Source organism: Brassica napus, chromosome A6 (assembly GCF_020379485.1).
Source record: "Brassica napus cultivar Da-Ae chromosome A6, Da-Ae, whole genome shotgun sequence".
Taxonomy (NCBI): domain Eukaryota; kingdom Viridiplantae; phylum Streptophyta; class Magnoliopsida; order Brassicales; family Brassicaceae; genus Brassica; species Brassica napus.
This window is the reverse complement of record NC_063439.1, coordinates 2,639,730-2,663,078: the sequence shown is the minus strand read 5'-3', so window position 1 is coordinate 2,663,078 and position 23,349 is coordinate 2,639,730. Positions and strand designations below refer to the sequence as shown.

The window sequence follows — 23,349 nt, the reverse complement described above, 5'->3', positions numbered from 1 at the left end:
AAAAAAAAAAAAAAAAACAAATCTGCGGAGGAGACGTTAAACAGAGTACTCACAGAGATAGATCATCATACTATTCACAAACCCTAAACCCTAATTTCTCCAGAGAAGAATGTGGAAGAAAGGAGAGTTAGTGTGGGTGAGATTAAACCCGTCAGATTCATGGATTCCGGGTCGGATCCTTGATCCATCCGAACCGTTAGGAGTCCTCGTTTCCTTCTTCGACCTAATGGAACCACGCTACGTTCCAAAGCCTTGTCTCCGAAGCTTCGATCGCGATTTCGAAACTCTGGTTGCAGATTCGTTGAGGTTCCGCCGCTTCGTGAACAGAGCTCTGCAAACGCACTTCTGGAACATCTCCTTTGGGCTTTGGTGTTCTTGCCAACCGCCGATCGATTCGCCGTACTTGGAGAGAGGATACTCTCTCCCTTGTTCTCCTCCTCTTAGCTCCGATTCGGCTTTGAGTTTTGTTAGAGAGATGGCTGTTTCGCGAGGAGTGCCTCTTCGGAGATTAGCTGAGACCAACGGTTCCACCGCTCAGATCCTTAGCTTTAGGCGTTACTCTGTTGGTTTGAATCGCTCAGAATCTGTCTATGAAGAAGTTATAGAAAGTAAGTTTGAAAAGTTGTGATTTTTCTTGGTTTTCTAGTGTTCTTGTTCTTACTCGGTTGAGGATTGAGCGGTGCGGGACAAGCTGTTCTAACAATTATAAAAACGTATAGATATATGGTATATGTAGAGATTTTTGTTACTGTTAACGGTGCGGTTCGTAACATTTGAAGCCTAAATCTATATGCTCTGATCACTGTACATTGCTTTTGGGTTGTTTGTATTCTCAAATAGTTCTGTCATTGTGTTGTACAGGTGCAAAGCTAATGGATGGCGTAGAAGAACCAGATTGGTATCTCGATCCCTCCAACAACATGGACTGCATCTACGACATGGTTTCTATGTTTCCTGAGACAGAAGATGCTGACGTAGACAACAGTAGTGATCCGTTGCCCAAGGATATCCATTGCTGTTCTGTTGATAAACTAGTTCAGAGTTGGAATACGAGGAGCACTGTGATCCTATCTGATTCTAGTGTTATGAAAGCTTGTGGAACCATGGCTAGGATATCTAATGAAGAGGAGGCAGCACAGTCGCTGAAGAGTAGAGAACGCTGTCAAGTTGAGCAGAGTATTTGCTTACTGAATTCAGAATCTCGTGTTGAAGATATAATAGAGGAAGACACCACCACTCTTGCTGCCCAAAGAGAAGCACCTCCTGAAGTCATGATTGAAACGCATGATGATGACATCACTGGCTCAGATGATAGAGCTATGACATCGGCAAAACAGTTGTCACCCTTGCTTGATGCGAGTAACAGCAAGGCTTTTCTGGCAAAGCCTGTTTCTTTTGTTGTTTTGGAAGCCTGCAAGAATCTAGCTTGTTCAGTGGAAGAAACATCTGCTAACCCAAGAAGCAAGCTTGATGGATCTGTGATGAGTGCTAATACCTTGGATGAGGACCAATCAGATAGGAATCATTCCAATGGAACACGTGACAACTGCCACGCAGGGCAGGTTTCTCTACATATTACCGGCTCTTCAAACAAAGAGTTCGGTTCTGATGATGTAGGCATTGCACCTGTGGAGCAGTTACATGACTTGGAAGTTGCAACAACTGTCGAAAACCAGATCAGCGCAGCTGATAATATCAGATCCACTGGGGCCAAAAGGAAAGCGAGTCGAGACAAAGCATCAGGTAACTCCAAGAGAAGGAAGAAAGGATCCCAACAATCCATTGCTGCTGATAAACCGCAGAACCTACAGGTGTTGAAAGATGAGCGTTTTGCTGATCCAAAATGCTTGCGAATGAAGTTTATGAGTACACATGTGAATCTCCCATCCAAATCAGAGCTGCTGAAGAGATTCAGCGTGTTTGGGAAAATAGATGCTTCGAGAACTGATGTAAACCCAGGGGGAAGGTCTGCGAAAGTAGTGTTCCTGCAGAGCATAGACGCAGTGACAGCTTACCAATTTGCAAGAAGCAAAAAGTTTAAGCTAGGACGCTCTAAGGTAGTGTATCGGCTCGATGCCTCTGAGGGAGACATTGAAGTAAACAAAGCTCCTTTGTCTCAGAAGCCTCAACAGTCTGTTCCATCACCAAGATCATGTCTTAAGAAACATGATTCGGTAGATAAAGAAGAGGGAAGAAGTCATCTCAAGGTGACATTCGAAACGACCAACACATGAAGACCATCATGTAACTAGTTGTGTGCATAACTTGTCCTCTTGTATTAGTAGCAAAGGCTTACGTAGAACTTGCAAGTCTTTTTTTTTTTGCGCTGAAGGTTGTATTTTCATGCGAGAGACGACGTAGTTTACATATGAATATATAAAATAGCTTTGAATGATTTCATGTGAAGGTTTGAATTATCAATCTGTTTCAAATTATTTTATATGTTTAGAAAGTTGGGAACTTAATGAAGAAGAAAGATTAAGCTGAGAGGAAGTGAGCAGATCAAAACTCAAAAGCAAAAGTTTACAACAAGGCTAAAGGTAAAAGTTATAGTAAGGCAGGTCGCTTCCATGAATGATCATCTTCATGGTTGTTGGATTCACTAGGTCGTTTGCACTCGCATTTCTTGCAAACAGTGTTTCTCCTATAGTTCAAGAAGTCGCATCTGCCAGAAGAAGAAAACACATTTAAGACAAGAGAAGAAGGGCGGTTGGCTAAGGATGATTATATATACAAAATGCCATGGGTCTAAATTAGAGATAGGAGAAAGAGAGACGCACGAAGGACATTCCCATTCTCCAGGCTCAAGTTGCCTTGGGGGACGTTGTTCCCTACACTGTTTACACTTTTTGTTGCTAGAAAAGTTCATGAATCCACACCTAAACACACAAAAGTGGTACGATCAGTAAACAGGAGGGGCAACTAATCAAACTACAAACACAAAAAGATAGACGCAAAGGAGACAATTTAGAGGCGAGGTAAAGATGAACCAACCCAGAGCAGTTCCAGTCTCCCTTTTTCATTTCAATATTCTCCATTGAACTTCTCTTTGGTCCCTTTGCTTTGCATTTTAGACAGCTTTGGTTTCTTGAGAAGTTTGAAAAATTGCACCTGTGGAATCAGCAAGGTTATATTCAATGCAAGGTTATATTCAATGAAGGTATGGCATAAAAGGCTTCTATTCAATAGACAATTGTGAGAGTTAAGACTTACTCAGGACATAGCCAGTCTCCTTCCTTGACAACAGCAGCAACAGATCGTCTGTCAGCTACTTCATTGCACTCTCGGCATCTTTCATTTCTCGCAAAGTTTAAAAAGTCACATCTGTAGAGGCAGAAAACACACAAAAACTATGTCAGAAATCTACAACAAAAAACACTAATTTCCTCAAAGCAATGTTATAAACTCTTCATCCAAATAAGCTAACAACACTATTGGATAGATCTTCAAGATTCAGTAAGTTAAGAGCTTTGTAAACTAAAATAAAAAACAGTCAAGTCGAGTTACTCTAAAGACATGGCAAAAGAGCTAAACATTCTTAGAAACTACTTACTTGGGACACGCCCAATCTGCATTGTACTGAGACCGAACACGCTGAGAAGGCTCATCACTCCTCGATTTAAAAACCCTCTCCTTAGGAGGCAACGCTACCTTGGCCGCAGGTTTGGGCAAAACAAGGTTCACAGGCTTCTCACTGAGCTCAAGCAACTCCAAAAGAAGTCTCCTTGCAGACTCATGCACAAGCTCTTTCCCTGGTGGAACCTCTCCCCGAGAGACAACAACCGAATCAAGCGCATTGAACAACAGCAAACGCATGACATCAACAGTCCGAGCATCAGCTTCTGTGTCCTTAAGTATCACATAAGCTCTATCACAAGAGCTACGAAGCTCACAAGAACCACAAACCTAAAACCAAAAAAGATTAGCATTTAATCCAACGTTTTAACAAATCCTTAATCTAATGAAACCAATGTTCAAAAAATGGCTAGTGTAAGTCCGAGCTTTATAGAGTACTAGCGAATGGGGCTAGTCCAGGCCTAAGCGTAAACGAATTATCAATTTATTATATATACATTTTACATTTATAAAAAATATTTTAATTTTTAAGTTTAATTATAGAATTTATTGTCAAAATTAGATACATCAAACAAAAAAAACTTAGACTAATTTGTGGATTTGTACTAACATTATTACTTAATTTAACAACTTTAGACTAATTTAGATCGATTTAAACCAATTTAAACCGATTTACAAAGTACCTAGTTGACACCTTAAACCGATTTTTAGAACCATGAATGAAACAATGTGTACTTACATCTCCTTCGTCTAATTTAGACTAATTTAGATCGATTTAAACCAGTTTTAACCGATTTACAAAGTATCTAGTTGACACCTTAAACCGATTTTTAGAACCATGAATGAAACAATGTGTACTTACATCTCCTTCGTCTAATTTAGACTAATTTAGATCGATTTAAACCAATTTTAACCGATTTACAAAGTACCTAGTTGACACCTAAACCTATTTTTAGAACCACCATGAATGAAACAATGTGTACTTAACTTACATCTCCTTCGTCTAATTTAACATGAGCTCGAATCCTTTTAGATGAGTTCACTGTTTTGCGAAAGAGATTAGGGCATCCACGCTCCACGAGAGCTTGTACATCACTCGACGACAAGGATCTGAATCAAAAGGGCAATAACGTTATCACTAATACGAACGTTTAAGATGAGAAAGGTGAGAGCTTTTGTGTACCTAAGGACGTCGTAACGGTCGCGAGCGAAGCTGAGACAAGCGTCCTTAACTACGTTCATTTCCTGATAAACAGTGTCGTCTTCGATGTTTTTGGTGAAGTAGCCCTTTGTCTTCAGGCGGTCGACGAAGTTTATCCACTCTGGCCATGGATGGGGAGACGGAGAAGAGGGAGAATCCGATTCCACGGTGGGTGATGCGGCGGCGGTGGCGGTGGCGTTTGAGAAGCAGCGGAGGCGGAGGGAAACAGAGGGGAAGCGGTTGAGAGAGAGTGGAAAGGAGGAGGGGTTTTGAGGTCGGAAGATTGAGTTTCCGACGAGGAAGATTCTGGAAGAAGACATGTTTCTTTGTCTCTGGTAAGATCTCACCAGAGCGAGTGAGGTTTTAGGAAAGGGTTTTGGTCGGCGAATGAGTGGATAAAGAGATGGCTTTCGAGTGTTAACTATTTGCAATTTGGACCTCTTATTTATATAAAAGTACCATTTGTTATCCCTTTAATTACAAATTGAGTTTTACACCTGAAGTTCCTCACATGGCTGTATTCTCTCTCATCATGTATATTTTATTTATAGTCCTTGTGTAAATTTCATAGCATACTTACTACTTAGAGAGTACTCAATATTGAATTTTACTTTTAAATGATGCTTTGTAATGGCTTTAGATAATTTTAGGTGAACTAAAGAAGTTGATATGATTTCCGCTAGAAAAGGCTAAATCCTACATAAAATTAAAATATTAATTTGATACTTTCAACTAAAAACTTCAACAAACATTTTTAATATAACAAAACTAAAAAAAAACACCATTTTAAATATTTTAATAAGTAGATTTTATAAAAAAAAAATATACTTTTAAACCATAACCTCATTTATTGAATTTTAAATGTTTTCTTAAAAAAAAAATAGCAACGATTTATTATTTTGATATATATCACTCCATCTCAGAATCAATACACTCTTTGTTGTGTTTGTAAATTAGGGGGTTGCAAAGCCTATATTAAAAAGTTATTTGAAGTTGGTATAAATATTTATGTTTTGGTTATTTATTTAACTAGACCGTGAAAGTAAGATATTGCACATAACAAAGAAACCTCGAAGTTATCTCGAGGCAAACACACGCAGAGCAGCACACAAAACACAAAACTCTTTTCTCATTCATTCCCCACATTTTCCATCAGAAAGATCTCTCTCTCTCTCTCTCTCTCTCTCTCTCTCTTATCCAATGCAGCCGAAGCGTCGTCATGTACTGGCATCTCGAGCTTCGAACCTCTGGGTGCTACTTGGTCTCGGCATTGCTGGAGCTCTTCTAATTACAAAGAAGCTGAAGAAGAGAGTTCGTGAAGACTTCGGTGCCTTCATCGAGAAGCTTCTTCTGCTTCCTCCCCCTCAGCCTTCTCCTCCCAAAGCTCCTCATCCCCTCACTGCTCTCTCCTTCGCCGTCTCCGACCTGTAAGTCACCTGATAACTCTTTAAGTATGATGGGCACTTTCAAAATTGTATTAGCAGAATGAAAACTGTTCCAAGCACTTGAAAAGACTTGCAAAGTTTGAGTCTTTGAGATTAATATCACAATGTATAGATTAAAGTTTTGTATTTTGGAAAAAAGTTTGTATCTTTCCTAAGTTTCTCTGTTTTTAATTTCTCTGGCAGATTTGATGTGAAAGGATATGTGTCTGGATTTGGTCATCCAGAGTGGATTAGGACACATGAAGCTGCTGCTTCAACGTCTCCTGTGGTTTCAGTTCTTGTTGAAGGTGGAGCTACATGTGTTGGGAAGACTGTAGTTGGTGAATTTGCCTTTAGGTTTGTCTTGTCTGAGTTCTTACAAGTGTTTTGGTCTGATTCTGGGTTTTAATCACCTTTTTTTTTTATTCTTTCAGTATCAGTGGAGAAACTAAGCATTATGATACACCCACTAATCCTGCTGCTCCTGCTCGTATCCCCGGTGGCTCTTGTAGTGGAGCTGCTGTTGCAGTTGCTGCCAACCTTGTAGATTTTGCTTTAGGTAAGTGTAAAATACACTCTTATCTGCTTTCTAGTTTCTGGTTCCATGGTTGGTTTTGATTCTAACTTGAGAAATGTTCTCAGGTATTGACACGGTTGGTGGGGTAAGAGTGCCTGCTGGATATTGTGGCGTTTTAGGATTCAGATCATCTCAAGGGATTGTATCAAACGCTGGAATCATACCAGTGTCTTCTAGTCTTGATGCTGTTGGTATGAATACATAGAAACTTGATATGAACTTAGACTAGAGTCTTTTATCATTGTCTGATGAATGGATATTTGTGTGTCTCTTCAGGATGGTTTGCTCGGGATCCAAACACCTTGCGTCGTGTTGGCCATGTAATCTTGCAACTTCCGTTTGCAGCTCAACGGAATCCGAGACAAATCATATTAGCTGATGACTATCTTCAGTTTTCCAAAGTTCCTGTGGACCGGATAAGTCAAGTGGTGATCAAATCAGCTGAGAAGCTTTTCGGGAGTAAGCGCTCTGCTCTCTTCTTGACATGATCCTATGCTTCTGAGATTTCTCCTGATTATATTAAGATTACCCTTTCTTATTGTGTTCAAGGACAAGCGCTTAAGCATGAGAATTTGGAGAAATATTTTGAGGCCAAAGTTCCTAGCTTGAAAGAGTTCTGTAGAGAAAAAGTCAATGGTGATGATGCAAAGCTCACTACATCAATGCTGCTTGCGAATGTAATGCAGCTTCTTCAGAGGTGTGTAAGACCATTTTTATTTCAGATTTTAAAAATTGGAACACTAAATCATGTTTATGGTTTTGTGTGTAGGCATGAGTTTCTTCAAAACCATGGGGATTGGATCAACACAGTGAATCCATCCATTGATCCTGCGGTTTACTCACAGTTATGTAAGACACCAGAGCTGACCGATGAAGAGATTGAGAACCTGAACGCAGTTAGGAACCAGATGCGGGTAGCTATTGGCTCACTTCTCAAGGTGTGTGTTTTTAGCTGTTTCATGTTGAGCCCTCTTAGCTTAGCTTTCACCGTTTCTTAACTTTGTACCATTATGTATCAAGGATGATGGCATTTTGGTGATTCCAACAATGCCATCTGTTCCTCCAAAACTTGGTAGCAAAGAGACTATGTCTGAAGACTATAAGAACCGCTCTTCAAGTCTACTTTGCGTTGCTAGCATATCAGGCTGTTGCCAGGTTAAAATCTCAATCCTTTTCATATGCTAGAAACAATGTGACTACTAAACCATATCTGAGACTTACATGTATTCATTTGACGATTCAGGTGACCGTGCCGCTTGGGAAGCATGATAAGTGCCCTGTCTCAGTATCTTTGATTGCAAGGCATGGTGGCGATCGCTTTTTGCTAGATACGGTGCAGAAAATGTATGCCTCTTTGCAAGAGAACTCCAGCCTCATCGTTAATCCTAAATCATCATCAGTCAATACTATTAGCCAAGAAGAGTCAGCTGAGATTGCAAAAGTGAAGGTTTCAATCTATTGCTCAATAGCTTATCTTTTGGTTTAAGGATAGGAAGTGTTTCTCAGGTTCTTTTGTATGTTCGTGTGATTTAAGGGAAACCAAGCATTCAAGGAGAAACAATGGCAGAAAGCAATTGGGATGTACTCAGAAGCTATAAAGTTAAATGACAAGAATGGTACCTATTACAGTAACAGAGCTGCTGCATACCTTGAACTTGGAAGGTAATATATATCTTTTTATCAGCTGAAAACTACATGGGGGCTTGAAAAGATCCTTATATGTACAGCTATCGTCAAGCTGAAGGTGATTGTACAAAAGCTCTTACCCTAGATAAGAAGGTAAACTTTCCTCGTTGTTTCATCAGAGTAACGAAGAAGTCACTTGCCTTGAATCTTGATCATTGTATTTTGTAACCTTGTCAGAACATCAAGGCCTATCTACGAAGAGGAGCCGCAAGAGAAATGCTGGGCAATTTCAAGGAAGCTATAGATGGTAAGCTTTGCAGAGTCTTTTCTGATTCTGCAGGAAAAGCAAAAGAATGGAATCATCACTAACGTTCAATGATGGATTTTGGTTAAACTGTGTAGATTTCAGTTATGCGCTAGTGCTGGAGCCAAACAACAAGAGAGCGGCTCTGTCAGCAGATAGACTCAGGAAGGTCTTCCTCCAGTGACCAGTTACTAAATCATATGATGTTGCAGATTGTTGTCACCATTCTTTTGCGTTTATTATAATCTGTCAAGAGATTTTTTTTGTTCAATGATATTTACACCAGTAAGGCAGTGATTTAATTTCGAGAAATATTAAAAGGTTAAACTTAACTCGATGTATATCCAATTTTGTTGAAACTTTTTTCTTTTTGATATTTACATCTGTTAATAGTTTCAGTATTTCAGCACAACTTTTACTTGAAATTCACTGCTATCTGCAACGTAGAACAACAGTTCATGCATCAACAAAAAAACAAAACACATCTGTCCATTTTAGTCAAAATCGAAGAGTTCTTCAAGTTGCTCGTCGGTCCACTGTGGCACCAAGCTGGAAGACGCCATGGGCTGAGATTTGTTGACCTTAGATCCTGATCTAACTTCATCAGAGTTCCCCTTTACGCTCTCTAGCTCACCACTTTGAGGTTCAGGACTTCTACTGATCCTTTTCGCCAGTCTAATGTCATCGGCTGTATCAGTCCCGGTTGTCCTGCTTGCTGCAATTCCTGTTTGGCTGCTTGAATCATGCTTTCCCAAGTGGGTCAGGTCCATTCTGGCTTGAAACTGGTTCTTGGCCACCCCTTTTAGCCAGGAGTTGCTTTCCTCTGTTGGATTCGTTTCTTCCATTTCTACGTCAGTGGTTGCTTCACTGCTTTCTCTGACACTTCTTCTGAGACTGTTCATGATTCCTTGAGTAGTTCCTTGCTCCACAGGAAACACTTTGGGCCGCATTCGCAAATCTTCCTCGTTTTCTGTTAGATTATTATAATAATAGACCAAGTCAAGGTTTGAGTTTTTTTATCAGACTGTGAAAGAAAATTCCATCTCCTACCATTCACTGGAACAGGATTCTTGGCACTTGTTTCGAAATGGCTCTCCTTAGGTAAAACAGGTGTATCCTTTGTGATAACCTGTAAATGAAACTCTCGTTTCTTAATTAAAATCTTCATTGATTCTAATGTGTATAGTAGTATGGAACTTGATATCATAAAAAAACCTACCTTGGAGATGTTCTTCAGTGTTATGTTAAGATAGCGTGAGGACCGTGAAGGTGCACAGACTGCAACCTGCAAAAACACTATAAGCTCAGTCCATCTCCATTGGCTTACCGAGAGTAACTGAGAAACTAAGTAGCCGACTTCAAAACCATGTGAATCGTTTTATCCCCTTGAAGAAAAACAACAAACCTTGTTAAGTATCACCACTGCACCAACTCGTATATCTCTTCCAAACTCACTCTCAGATATCACTTTCCTGTGCACGCTGGCATCGATTGTTCCAGTGGGATCCTACAAGCAATACAAAGAAATTTGAGATACATGGTGCTGTGACAAAAACAAAAACTGGAAACTGTTAATGTTATTACGAGTTTCAGGTATGATTTTATTTTACCTTAAGAGTCACCATGATATCACCTAGACCATTTGGAGTGCAGGTTTTGACAATTGCCACCACCTATAAATGACCAACCACAAACCAAGTTAAGTCACTACCAGAATTTTCATTTTATTAGTAGCAGAGATAAGCATTCACGTGACGCATTATGAAGATGTCATCAGCTTGTGTCTTAACCACAAAATTCAGATAACTTAAAATAGTAACATTGGGAGAATACATTATTCCAGAATACTCCGCCTTGCTCTCGACAAGCACAGAGACAAAGCCAACCACACAGCACTAGACTAATATAAGATGCGTAATTCAAATATACTTTAACCAGAAACTAAGTGTATGGTGACTGCTAAGTTTTGAGTTGGTTGCTGCTCATACCTGGTCGACCTTACCCCAACTGCAACATACGCTCTTAATCTCGCTCAACGGTGTCCCAATAGCTTTCCCACCATTGCTCAGCAAACCTGCCAAGAAAATTATAAAACGAGAATTTAAGAACAAGAAACTAACAAGCAAGTGACAAAAGCCCTGTTCGTTTGGTTACCGCAGGTTTCGGCGTCAGCGGCAGCGTCAGCGTCGGCGGCAGCGTCAATGACAACAATTGTTGTTCGTTTCGCAGACGCTGCCGCTGACGCGACCACAGGTTTTATCGGCGTCAGCCGCTAGACGCGGCGTTCGGACGCGGCGTCAGACGCAGCTTCGTGCATCAACGAAACGAACAAGAGTTGACGCAGAATGTTGGTGCTGCCGCTGCCGCCTGTACCTGCGGCAACCAAACGAACAGCCCTAAATTCAAGAGAAAGGGATCAACCTTCACGCCGTATGTAATCAACAGCAGAGACCCAAGGGTCCTCAGAGAAATCCTTGTCATCCCAATCAGGCTCTTCGGCAGCCTTACAAATGAACTCTTGAGTTGGAATCGGTTCTCCCTGCTCATCAAACGATCTCGGATCCTTGTTCATCTTTCTCCGGATTGCCACTTGAACAGTCCCAGCAGGTCCTGGAATCAAAGAACGAGAATAACTGTCTTCAAGAAAACGATCTCTCAGCGAGGAGGAGCAGCGGCCAAGAGTCTGATGGTTGGGATTAAGCCGTGGGGTCGTTGGTTGCAGAGGAGGCCTTGATGGAGATTTGCGTTTGCAAGGGCGGAGGAAAGAAGGGAGCTCAGAGTCGCCAAGGTCAAGAGCTTCCCATTGCTCTACTTCTTCTTCTTGAGGATTCATATGAATGGTGAGAGAGAGGCGTCTCAGTGCGTGAAAACGTTTTTTTTCTGTGTGGGATTCGAACTTTCGTTCGTGAGGGTATTTGTGTCATTATATATTGGGCCTAATAAATGGGCCGGCTCAGTTTTCCTTTTAAAACGAATCATTTTCAAAAAGGTAAAAAGACCCGCGACTACAAATTAATCTATTTGACTCGCTTCGAAATATAATTTTTTCGTATCTCCATAAGTTTAACTTTCTCAAAGTTGTCCATATCGAACATGCAGATGTTACCCAAACTTAAAATTTGGATTCCTCAATACTGTGATATTGTAGAATTGGTAGCACCATCTCGTTTACATTAAACCAGACTTACATTAACTCTATGCATAGCGAATTAACTCCGATGAATTTTTATCTATTCCTCTAAAGAGTTTGTCATTTTAGACCTTCCAAATATATCAGATTATCCAGAGATTAAAATCTTGGATAATTCTGACTCGATAATGTTTTTTTTTCTAGAAGAGATCATCGCGTAAATTCTCGGTACCGAAAAGATATCTAGACTTGTTGGAGTTGTTGAGTTATTACTACTAAAGGTTATTACTAATGGTTAAATTCACTTTTTTAACTATAGTTTTGATTTATTATGGCCTAATTAGAGTTTAATATTGACTATCTAATATAACAAAGCCCAAGGCCCAATGCTCAAGCCCATACTTTTCTCTCACTCTCTCTATGAAAACGCTCCACGGTAACCTTGTGAGGCAGAGAATGAAGCTAAGCGGAGAAATCGGAGGGAAATATTCATCGTCTGAGTTCAAAACTGATCGATGCATCAGAGAGGAAAATCAAACAACCGTAGATCAAGGAGCTTCTCTAGATCAAGACTCGCTGTTGAAGGCCATTGAATCTCACCCCACATTACATTTCTCCGACGACCTAACAACCTAAACTAACTAATCGATGGCGACACCTTACAGTAATTTCAAAAAAAAACAAACTCTCCTTTTTTTATATGTAAATCGTCATTTTCATGAGTCACTGACATGGAATCTTTTTGCTTTTGTTGTTGTTGTTGTTGTTGTTTTGTCTTTTTCCTTTTCGAAATTAATAAAACGGATCATAACACTTTCGAAATTATATTTTTTTTCTTGGCCCCTCTTCAGGAAATTAATCACGTTTGTAAATTGTTATTTTTTAAAAGTTAAATAAAAAGCATTACTTACACTAAGTAGGTGTCTCTTCGTTATCACGAAAGTTGGAGGGAATCTTTATTTGTGTGTATATAATTGGAACAGAGGCAGAGAGAGACATCCAAAAGAGTTATTGGATGGAGCACTCAAGTGATTTGACTGTTGAGGCTATGATGCTTGACTCCAAAGCTTCTGATCTTGACAAAGAAGAACGTCCTGAGGTTTGTTCATCTATTTCTTATTGGATTGTGAACTCTAATGAATTGTGGGATTGTGATTGGTTTCTCTTTGAGTTTTTAATGAATTGAGCATAGGAACATGTGACTTACAGTTCTTGATCACCTTTTTTTTTAAGGTTGTTGGCTTTTTCAACTGATATATGATTTTTCTGTTTTATTTTCAGACAGTGTAGTAGTTTTTTTAGACCTCAGGAACATGTAACTTACTGTTCTTGATCATCTTTTTAAAACGTTGTCGCCTTTTTTTTTTGTTTTATTGTCAAACAAGTTAGTTCGTTTATTGGAGTATTTATAAACAGAAGCTTGAGTGATGTGTTTCTTTGCTATTTAGGTACTCTCTTTAATCCCACCATATGAAGGGAAAAAGGTGCTGGAACTTGGAGCTGGCATCGGTCGTTTCACTGGTGAACTGGCTCAAAAGGCTGGTGAAGTCATCGCCCTGGACTTCATCGAAAGCGCCATTAAGAAGGTTTGTTTTCTTACTACTTTGATTTGGTAGCTCTTGCTATGTTTTAAAGTAACGTTTCTTTGGTGATGCTGTTGTAGAATGAAAGTGTGAATGGGCATTACAAGAACGTCAAGTTTATGTGCGCTGATGTGACATCTCCAGACCTGAAAATCGAAGATGGATCCGTCGACTTGATTTTCTCAAATTGGTTGCTCATGTATCTCTCTGATAAAGAGGTGATATGATATCCCTTTCTCATTACCTGTTTCTTTTTTTTTTAACTGTTAGAAGAGAAGAAAGTCTAAATGATTTAGATGGGATTCAGGTGGAACTTCTGGCAGAAAGAATGCTAGGATGGGTAAAGCCAGGAGGATACATTTTCTTCAGAGAATCTTGCTTCCATCAATCTGGAGACAGCAAGCGTAAATCTAACCCCACCCACTACCGTGAACCAAGATTCTATACAAAGGTTCGGTCTCTTTTTTTTTACTTGGCTTTAACTTTAGGAAAGTAAACGTTTAGGTTCTTTGTTTTGTGCTATGGCATGTGAGTTATTTATAGAAGTTTTAGTGGGCTTCTATAAAAGACTGAACCAATTGGATTAATACCATCTTGTATATGATTGAGATCTAAACGTTTATGTTATGCACAGCTGTGAGAACAGTGACATGGAGGCTGTCTAAAATATTATGCTGTATATTTAAGTTTGATAAGGCTTTAAGAGTGTGTGTGTGTGTGTGTGTGTGTATATATATATAATCAGTTCATAGACTTGATGTCACTTGGTTCCATTCTCTCAAATCTAATGTGTTGAGCTTATTATTTTAGAATGTGCCAAAAATCTTGAAAACGTATGGGTGCAATGCAGGTTTTCCAGGAGTGCCAGGCACGTGATGCTTCTGGAAAATCATTTGAGCTCACTATGGTTGGTTGCAAATGCATTGGAGCGTATGTGAAGAACAAGAAGAATCAAAATCAGGTAACAAAGTAGTTTCTCTGTCAGTTGGTCTACTTTTCTTATTCATCCCCCAAGAGGTAAAACATTATCATCCATGTGATGGCAGATATGCTGGATTTGGCAAAAAGTGAGCGTGGAGAATGACAAGGACTTCCAGCGTTTCTTGGACAATGTTCAGTACAAGTCCAACGGGATCTTGCGCTACGAGCGTGTCTTTGGGCAAGGTTATGTCAGCACTGGTGGTTTTGGTAAAACTCCATTTCTAACTCTTTATTTTCATTATGTTAGTACTTGCCTGGTTCTTGTCTCTAAGTGGTTGTTGTACTTAAACAGAGACAACTAAAGAGTTTGTGGCGAAGATGGAGCTGAAACCAGGACAGAAAGTCCTAGATGTTGGTTGTGGTATCGGTGGAGGTGACTTCTACATGGCTGAGACTTTCGATGTTCATGTTGTTGGTATTGATCTATCAGTCAACATGATCTCTTTCGCGCTGGAGCGTGCTATTGGACTCAACTGCTCAGTCGAGTTTGAAGTCGCTGATTGCACCACGAAGACATATCCTGATAACTCTTTCGACGTCATTTACAGCCGTGACACTATTCTGCACATCCAAGTAAGCAAACCACTCTTGAAGATGCATTATCCCTTTTGGTAGTAATCATCTTTTTTTTTATTATTTTCAGGACAAGCCGGCTCTGTTTAAGTCATTCTTCAAGTGGCTTAAACCAGGTGGAAGAGTTCTCATCACAGACTATTGCAAGAGTGCTGAAACTCCATCTCCTACATTCGCAGAGTACATCAAACAAAGAGGATATGATCTCCATGATGTTCAAGCTTATGGACAGGTTTGTTTTCATATAAAACTTTCATCATTTTCTTTAAAAATGTTTTTCGAGAGTATTATAAATCATGAAACCTTCTTTCCTGTAGATGCTGAAAGACGCAGGCTTTGAGGATGTGATCGCAGAGGACCGTACTGATCAGGTGACCCTCAAACTATACATGTATAAATTGTACATTGCTTTGTATAATAATGTCTGCTGATTATAACGTAAACCATTTTATATTTTCTCAGTTTGTACAAGTCTTGAGGCGTGAGTTAGAGAAAGTGGAGAAAGAAAAGGAAGAATTCATCAGCGACTTCTCAGAAGTAAAAACATTTCTCATTGAATAGAAACATTTAATAACAAGATCAAATATTTGATGATGTCACTTTCTCATCGTCACAAAATTTTGATAAAAAAAAATGTATTTTTGTATTGCAGGAAGATTACAATGACATTGTAGGAGGATGGAAAGCAAAGCTTGAAAGGTCTGACGAGCAGAAATGGGGATTGTTCATCGCCAACAAGAAGTAGAAAAGTCCCCAAAAAGATAAAAACTTATTTTCCCTTCAATAAAAAAGTGTTCCTTGGCTTGGAGGACAAACACTTGCTTGTTTTTACTATCATGGAACCGTAAATTGTAACAAAAAAACTCATGTGTTGTTTATGTTTTTTAATCTACTTGCATTGAATCTTCCATACAAGGACGCATGCAAGGACGTGTGTAAAGTTTCTACTCCACATGATCAAGTAAAGATTAATTTCTGCATTTGTTAACTAAAAGTGAAAAAAATAGTTTCATTTGTAATCTCTAAAAGTAAGACTGTTGCACATGAAGACATAAGAAAGTATATAGGAATAAAGAACCGTAGTATTGTCATAACATTTACAAAGAAGTGGAAATAAAAACGAATACACATTTGACTATGATCATATCATGAAGCAGATGAGAGATGTGGCTTTGGATTATTTGTATCAGTAAGTACCAATCAACCCTTGGTCGAAGCTTGAAGAAGCAGAGTTGGGAAGTTGAGTAAACGTAGCCGTTTCATGGTTAAACACAAAGACTGAGAATTTGCTCTCGTGATTGGACGAATCAGTTGCGCAAGAAGCAGGGCTCAGGAGGTATTGATCGGTATTTGCTGACACATGATCACCACTCATGAGAAGACTCGTGAATGATTGTTGTTGATCAAGATCGTGCGGAGTAAAATTCATCCGTGGATCAGATAACTCGTTTGGGAAGACAAAGCCAGAAGAAGACGCCGGAACGTTGTGATTTTGTTCAGACATAACATCAAGACAAGTGCTCTGGGAATAAAGAAGGTCACGAACCCTATCTTTTACTATCTGTAACTTATGTTCCAAGGAACCCTTGAACTCACCAACTTTCTTTGTGAACCTTTTGCGTTCCTCTGCGTCCGTAAGAGATCTCCTCTTCTCGTCAACGAGTTTCTTGTTATAGAACTGTGAAAGATTTGTGTTTTTCTTGATTTTTTCTGTGTCGCTCAAATTGTTATACCTCTCGAGAATGTCTTTGACTTGGCACTGATCTTCAGGGTAAGTGTTGACGAGGTTTCCTTCACGGTCGTAATGTATCACACAAATATCGTTGTCGCAGAGAATGGAAAGCTCTAACGCTTTTTTGAGAATGGTCTTCTCTCTTAACAACAAGAACGATTTCTTGAAACGGGTTTGGTTTCTGACAGAGAGCTTGTTGTTGTTCTTCATCCTTGTCGAACTAGAAGCAGAAGAAGAAAGAGAATTCATGGCAAAAACAAAGCTTCAGTTTACGCAGAGTGAGAAAAGAATTGTTAGTGATTAAGCTTGATCAAGGTTTAGGGTTGTGTTTATTTATAGATTTATTTTGGGTATCGTTTATAATTTCCTTTTTTGATGTATTAGTTTCCCTTTTTTCTCACTCGGATAATTTCCATTTTTTTTTTTAACAGGATAATTTCCATTTTTATTGTAGCCGTTGGGATTTTTACCGTGTGTGCGTGTGTTGTAAATACATTTTTGTTAATTAATTAAATTTTCTTTTATTTTCAAAACCCATACGAAATCACACTTGACAACATATCAGATTCAGAGACGAGAGCCAAACTTACTACAAAAGGTTACTGAATCAAAGGTAAGCATACTCATTGCCAACTATAATATGCTCTTCTCTGTAAGAGAGAGTGGCACAACACAATAGCGGATATAGAAAATTATTTGAATGGGTCATTTATTATATATTTTTATGTTTATAATTATATTCAATTTTAATAAAATTATTATATATATCATATATTAGGTGAATTAAATAAATATGAATATAAATTATATATGAAAAACAGTATTTTTCATTAGATATTTTAAAACAAATGTAAGTGTCTATTTGACACACCATGCACAACAAAAGACCAGTCATTTCCCTTATAAATATCTGATCTCAGTTACTAAAATCTTGTTTGGTCACTGGCCATATGAAATGGAATCATCATCAACTTCACCAGTAGTCTCCACAAGAGCATGAACCATCCTTAAAATGGTGAAACCTATTATTATCCCTCAGTATAATCACCCTCCCTGTGATTTTCGCCATACACTTGATGGCACTATGACAATCCTCACACACACGCAGGTTCTTTATCACACGTATCGGTTTCCCTTGCGGCACACGCATTATCCCATACGCTACAGCCAATCTCTCGCTATGGTACCTAACCATACGCTCCTTCTCTTCTTCCTCTACATCATGAAGAACCACGCTCGTCTTCGAAACATACCCTGCTTTCTTCATCCTCAAATCAAGATCCTCCATAAACGCATAGATCTCGTCTTTCTCGGCGTGGAACTCATCCCCAACCGAGAATGTATGCGTCTTGTTCTGTATCTCAATCCAACTGTACCCTGTTACTTTCTTGACTCCTTTGTCACGCATCCTCACTCGCAGCTTACTTACATCTCCCCATCGACCTAAAGAAGCGTATAGATTGGAGAGAAGAACGTACATTCCGGAGTTTTCAGGCTCCATTGCAAAAATCTTATCTGCAGCTATCTCAGCTAGCTCTGTGTTTCCATGGACTCTGCTTGCACCAAGTAAAGTTCCCCATATTGCACCGTCTGGCTCAAAGGGCATTGCTTTCATTAGACTGTGAGCTTCTTTTAAAAGCCCAGCTCGACCAAGAAGATCCACCATACAAGCGTAGTGCTGTGAGTTTGGTGTTACACCATACTCTTGAGTCATCGTGTAGAAATGTTCCTTGCCTTTGTCTACAAGTCCTGTGTGACTGCACGCAGATAGTACCGCAACCATAGTAGCATCATCTGGGTTCAGTCCTTCTCTCTTCATCGACTCAAAGAGCCTTAAAGCCTCTTCTCCGAACCCATGCCTTGAATAACCTGAAATCATCGTGTTCCAAGAGACAATGTCCCTCCCAGTCATCTCCTCAAACAAGTCACTGGCGTCACCTATGCTTCCACACTTGCAATACATTAACAAAAGCGCGTTCCCAACAAAGCACCCACTCTCATACCCACCTTTAACCAATCTCCCGTGCAGCTGCTTCCCGAGCTCAAGAGCGACAACGTCTGCACACGTGCTTAGAGCAGACGAGAACGAAGACCGGTTCAACCTCCCGCCTTCCCTCTCCATTTGTACAAACAACCGCAAAGCTTCATGTCCGTGTCCGCTTTGCGAGTACCCTGCAATCATAGCAGCCCAAGAGACAGGATCTCTCTTAGGAATTTTGTCGAAAAGGCTCTTAGCTTCGGAAACATCCCCGCACTGAGCATATCCAGTTATCATCGTGTTCCATGTACTAACATTACGAAAAGGCATAACATCGAACAGTTCCTTTGCCATATCCATCCTCTCACCCTGCACATATCCCGCAAGCATAGCGTTCCATGAAACTTCGTTCCTCTCAGGCATCTTGTCAAACAACTCCCTCGCCTCTTCCACCATCTTGTTTTGTACATAACCTGAAACCATTGCTGTCCATGTGAAAACATCTTTAACCGGAGACTCGTCAAACAGCTTCCTCGCCTCATCAATCTTCCCGCTCTGTGCATAACCAGTAATGATAGTATTCCACGAAACCACATCTCTCACACTCATCCCATCAAAAAACTTCCTTGCCTCAACAATCTTCTTCTTCTTAACAAACCCACCAAGCAAACAGTTCCAAGAAACCAAAGCCCAACTCTCTCTCGACTCAAACAACGCACAAGCTTCCTCCATCCTCCCGTTCTGAACATAAGCAGAGAGCAAAGCGTTCCACGACACTTCGTTCCTCTCAGGCATCCGATCAAAAACCCTCCTCGCCTCATCAACACACCCGTTCTGAGCGTACCCAGACAACATCGTGTTCCACGAACAAACATCTCTCTCCGACATCCTCTCGAACAGCTCCCTCGCTTTCCCGAGGCTCCTGTTCCTCACATACCCTTTGATCATCACGTTCCACGAAACTAAATCTCTCTCAGGCATTTCGTCGAACATCTTCCGGGCGGTTTCGAACTCGCCGTTTCGCAAGTAGCCCGAGATCATTGCGTTGTAAGATACAGAGCTCCACCTGGGCATGCGCTCGAAGACGCGGAGGGCTTCGTTGCAGCGTCCGTTGCGCATGTAGCTGCTTATAGCTACGTTCCATTGTTTTATATCCTCGTCTCCTGATTTGCTCTGCGGTTTCTGGAGTTGGGTTTGAGTTCTCTTCGCTGAAGAGTGAAAAGTTGATTCCTTTTTGGCGTTGAATCTGGGTTTGAGTCCATTGAAGGATGAATGTTGATTGTGAGCACAGAGCTCTTCTAATCGTTTTGTTCCCGCGCATCGCATCTGGTATTTGAGCGAGCAAATGGGTTAACTTGTGTAATTTACTAATCCTGAATAAATAAATAAAAAGTGAAAATCTTTTATTACAACCGGAGATGATCTATTGCAAGTTTTTTTATTTAAGAAGTTGCAGCTATAAATGAGAGTATATCTCAATCTCTGATGCTGTAGCTAAGGGATTTATGAATCTCTTCAGCTTTTTGCCAGATTCAAGCAAAGTAAAAGTTGTGGACTCGTGTTGCTACAACGCATGTTTGTTTACTGAATGCATTGGAGCAACACGAATAAGTTTTTTACTGAATGCATTGTAGCAATCTCACTCGCTCTACCCAAATAAGTTGTGGGTTTTTGTCTTGTTCTCCTATGGTGGTTTGGCTGTTATCTAGTCTATGTGCAGCAGTTGGGCATTCGGTTTTGCTTCTTTTCTTGCAGGTGTATTTCTGGAGAGTTAGTTTCTACGCAGTCCGTTCTCTCTATATGAGATTTTGGTTCAAGGGGTGTACACGGTCACGAACTGTCGGATCTGAAGACGGGTTTGAAGATGGCATTCTTCATATCTGCGGTTCGAACAACGGCATCATTGCGTGAACCACTAACGGCCTGGTTTGGTGGTAGATTTGTGCTTTAAATCTCCGGATCGGTTCATGTTGAGTTGAATTTGTTTTTCGGCTATGGTCTTGACTTGTAATTATTCTGGTCTTTGTAATGGCCTCAAAAATAGAAATGAAAATCAATCTAATGATGACAAAATAAAAAGATTCTTTTTATCTACACAAACTCATACTAAACGGATCCCAAATTTGAGATATTCCTAACAAGATTATGAAAAAAATTACTCATCTTTTACGTCTTTAATAAGCAGAAGCTCATTGTAGAGACGAGATTCACCATAAAGCAATTTAATTCATAAAGAGTTCAACGCAAAAGAGTTAAAGCATCCCAAAGTCACAGCTACACCAGATATATCATCAAAGCTTACGAACCATTAACACTAGCTGTTTTCTCTCTTCCTGGTACCAATCCTACAACGAACGTACAAACAAACCTCTAAATTGAAACATCAAACTTCAACCAACCAATTAGTCTTTAATTTCTGCAAACAAATGTTTTCCCTAAAACAGACAAACATAACAGTCTTCTCCACTATCCCTTGTTGATGAGTCTTCTACATTGCATCCGCTATCTTTTGGACCTCCTCGATTGCTGAAACTGCTACCTTCAACTTATCCGCAGCTTGCTTCACTTTCTTTTGCTGCAACCATTTGTCATTCAAAAGAAACAAAATAATCATGAGATTGTCTAGGTAATATGTTTATTTGTTTACTATTTAGTAAAACAATCAATGAGACTGTAACTAATCAAATGATCCCACTCAAAGCGAAACTACATTAAACTACATCCATGTCGAAGTATTAGTTCTTAGTATCCTTTTGAGATCCCACACAACATATAATGTCTAAACCAAGCTGATACAAAATGAATACAGAAACGTAAACCAACATCACTATAAAAGCCAAGTGGGAGTAGTTATAACATACCAAGAGTGCGGCTTTTTTCTTGAACTCTCTCGGGTCTGCAGCTCCATGCCCAGTGTTAGCTTCTGTTGTTGCCTTCATCCATGGAAAAACAAAGTTTGACATAAGTATACACATTTTTGCATAAGCATGGGTTTCATGAACTATAAACTTGTATATATATTGACTCATTTAATAGATGATAAACGATTTACCAAATGGACCGACCACTTGCATTTTCACATTTTACAACAAACAAAATTCACAGAGAATCCACAAATATTTCAGATAAAGATACACAGTTAGTTGTATACGCATATGGTTATGTGTTATATGAATGATAGATGATAACGACTTACCAAATAGATCAACCAGTTACATTTTTTCACATTATACAACAAATTTTACACAAAATCTACAAATATTCGACATAAAGATAACCACATTTATACACACATACCATATTATAGACCAGGTCCAAATAGCAAATTACTCTAATGAATATAAATAATTTTTTAAAAATTTTATCAGTAGTAAAGATAGATATTATACCTTCCTTGTCCTGTTCGAAGTCCTCTGCTTAGCCACTTGCTCAGTTTTAGGTTTCCGTCCACGCTTCTTAGCTGGAGCCGCCGCCGCCACGTCATCCTTCTTTGGCCTCCCACGCTTTCTCGATCCAGGAGTCACCTGAGACTCCGTCGCAGCCACAGTGCTCGACCTCTTCGGCCTACCACGGCCGCTCTTCACAACCGCCGCAGCCGGAACAACCGCCGCGTTTCTTCTCGGGCGACCGCTTGGCTTCCTAGCCGGCTGAGCTGAAACGGCGCCGTCGGACTTGGACTTCGGCGGACGACCACGGCCGCGTTTCTGGGAATCGTTGGCCGCGGGTGAGGCGTCGGCGGGAGCAGGAGGAGGAGGGTTGTTGTCAGCCGCATCAGATCCGGGAGTCGCCATGAGGGATCTAGATTCAAAAAAGCGCGTGAGATAACGGAATCTAGAAACCCTAGATAACGGACGTCAACGTTAAAAACAAATTACAAGCTCGGTTCCGTTAAAGCCTCGAAGAAGAAAGTTCAATGTCTCTAAACCAAGAATCTCATAGTTAACGAACTGAGAAGCTAGGGTTTGCAATGCACGTACCTTAGTTCAGCTTAGGAGATGAGGAGCTGGAGGACGAAGATAGAGAAGCTGCGACGAGAACGAGAACGAGAACGAGAGAAGGTTGGCTGAAAAAGAGAAAGAAAGATAAGAAGAGATGGTTACGCGGTTACAAGATGGTGACCATGGCTCTCTCTGGCTAGACTGCTTTTGAAGAGAGAGAGAGAGAGAGAATAAAACAAACGGCCGTAGAGGTTCAGAATCCGTTGCGTCAAAACGATTGGGGTCCACCCTCCAGTCCTTTTGTATATCGGCATTAATTTTACATGAGTTAAATTTAAATCTACATGATTATATTCAAATATTTCTCTATTTTTATTTTTAACTTTTGGTTCTATAATATTTTAAAATCACCAAAATTATAATTTCTCGAACTTATTAAAAATAAAATTGCTATTTTTGCTATATATTTAGATGAAAATAATAGTATTAATATATATTGTAAGCATATGTTTTTTTATATTTTATATTTTTATAAAAAGTTAATGAAAAACGAAGTAAATTGTAAATGGTTTAGTACTAAGATAGTTTTGTGGTTTCTTAACCTTTTCTATGAAAAGGTTATTTCTTTGGGACAAATTTCTTAAAGGGTTACTAAAACAAAATACTTCTCTACTTTTTTTCAAATTCAAATTGGGAGGAAAAAGTGGTTAAAACTTTAAAGGGTTT

The 23,349-nt window shown here is 39.7% G+C and overlaps 8 protein-coding genes across 9 annotated transcripts; 3 read left to right on the top strand and 5 right to left on the bottom strand.

Annotated features, from left to right (window-relative positions):
* Nucleotides 1-13: 13 nt before the first annotated feature.
* On the top strand, nucleotides 14-2,395 carry LOC106406291. The gene is made up of 2 exons (XM_013846916.3): nucleotides 14-608; nucleotides 862-2,395. Exons 1-2 carry the CDS (start codon nucleotides 110-112, stop codon nucleotides 2,232-2,234), a joined length of 1,872 nt encoding a protein of 623 aa, XP_013702370.3. The 5' UTR covers nucleotides 14-109; the 3' UTR covers nucleotides 2,235-2,395.
* Nucleotides 2,396-2,414: 19 nt separating this feature from the next.
* Nucleotides 2,415-5,160, bottom strand: LOC106406292 (zinc finger protein VAR3, chloroplastic-like). Its single transcript, XM_048782008.1, has 7 exons — nucleotides 4,760-5,160; nucleotides 4,569-4,686; nucleotides 3,554-3,906; nucleotides 3,214-3,324; nucleotides 2,995-3,111; nucleotides 2,781-2,879; nucleotides 2,415-2,665 (listed from the first exon to the last, which is right to left on the bottom strand). The coding sequence occupies exons 1-7, from the start codon at nucleotides 5,095-5,097 to the stop codon at nucleotides 2,548-2,550; spliced, it is 1,254 nt and encodes a 417-aa protein (XP_048637965.1). The 5' UTR covers nucleotides 5,098-5,160; the 3' UTR covers nucleotides 2,415-2,547.
* A 678-nt stretch (nucleotides 5,161-5,838) lies between these two features.
* On the top strand, nucleotides 5,839-9,084 carry LOC106406482 (outer envelope protein 64, chloroplastic). Of its 2 annotated transcripts, none has more exons than XM_048782006.1 (13): nucleotides 5,839-6,204; nucleotides 6,406-6,558; nucleotides 6,636-6,760; nucleotides 6,844-6,969; nucleotides 7,055-7,237; nucleotides 7,328-7,475; nucleotides 7,548-7,716; nucleotides 7,799-7,933; nucleotides 8,022-8,219; nucleotides 8,313-8,440; nucleotides 8,506-8,557; nucleotides 8,642-8,711; nucleotides 8,807-9,084. In XM_048782006.1, the coding sequence occupies exons 1-13, from the start codon at nucleotides 5,978-5,980 to the stop codon at nucleotides 8,890-8,892; spliced, it is 1,800 nt and encodes a 599-aa protein (XP_048637963.1). In that variant the 5' UTR covers nucleotides 5,839-5,977; the 3' UTR covers nucleotides 8,893-9,084. The 2 variants fall into 2 exon arrangements, with proteins under 2 accessions (XP_048637963.1, XP_048637962.1); XM_048782005.1 differs by having other exon boundaries at nucleotides 5,842-6,204; nucleotides 8,022-8,225.
* Nucleotides 9,050-11,616, bottom strand: LOC106406483. The gene is given in 7 exon segments (XM_048782007.1): nucleotides 9,050-9,720; nucleotides 9,723-9,837; nucleotides 9,928-9,993; nucleotides 10,114-10,215; nucleotides 10,319-10,381; nucleotides 10,697-10,782; nucleotides 11,130-11,616. Coding segments are annotated over 7 exon segments (1,362 nt in total). The 5' UTR covers nucleotides 11,542-11,616; the 3' UTR covers nucleotides 9,050-9,202.
* Nucleotides 11,617-12,370: 754 nt separating this feature from the next.
* Nucleotides 12,371-15,880, top strand: LOC111216226 (phosphomethylethanolamine N-methyltransferase). Its single transcript, XM_022720548.2, has 12 exons — nucleotides 12,371-12,502; nucleotides 12,822-12,937; nucleotides 13,287-13,424; nucleotides 13,502-13,639; nucleotides 13,729-13,872; nucleotides 14,272-14,382; nucleotides 14,468-14,609; nucleotides 14,695-14,975; nucleotides 15,046-15,207; nucleotides 15,293-15,346; nucleotides 15,438-15,512; nucleotides 15,628-15,880. Exons 1-12 carry the CDS (start codon nucleotides 12,487-12,489, stop codon nucleotides 15,718-15,720), a joined length of 1,470 nt encoding a protein of 489 aa, XP_022576269.2. The 5' UTR covers nucleotides 12,371-12,486; the 3' UTR covers nucleotides 15,721-15,880.
* LOC125610143 (agamous-like MADS-box protein AGL53) lies at nucleotides 15,628-16,956 on the bottom strand. Its single transcript, XM_048782004.1, has one exon. It carries the CDS (start codon nucleotides 16,954-16,956, stop codon nucleotides 16,162-16,164), a length of 795 nt encoding a protein of 264 aa, XP_048637961.1. The 3' UTR covers nucleotides 15,628-16,161.
* A 560-nt stretch (nucleotides 16,957-17,516) lies between these two features.
* Nucleotides 17,517-20,263, bottom strand: LOC125610142 (pentatricopeptide repeat-containing protein At4g02750). The gene has a single exon (XM_048782003.1). The coding sequence runs from the start codon at nucleotides 20,009-20,011 to the stop codon at nucleotides 17,681-17,683; it is 2,331 nt and encodes a 776-aa protein (XP_048637960.1). The 5' UTR covers nucleotides 20,012-20,263; the 3' UTR covers nucleotides 17,517-17,680.
* A 628-nt stretch (nucleotides 20,264-20,891) lies between these two features.
* Nucleotides 20,892-22,906, bottom strand: LOC111216224 (putative DNA-binding protein At1g48610). Its single transcript, XM_022720546.2, has 4 exons — nucleotides 22,663-22,906; nucleotides 22,075-22,483; nucleotides 21,547-21,618; nucleotides 20,892-21,260 (listed from the first exon to the last, which is right to left on the bottom strand). Exons 2-4 carry the CDS (start codon nucleotides 22,474-22,476, stop codon nucleotides 21,174-21,176), a joined length of 561 nt encoding a protein of 186 aa, XP_022576267.2. The 5' UTR covers nucleotides 22,477-22,483; nucleotides 22,663-22,906; the 3' UTR covers nucleotides 20,892-21,173.
* Between the last annotated feature and the right edge of the window lie 443 nt (nucleotides 22,907-23,349).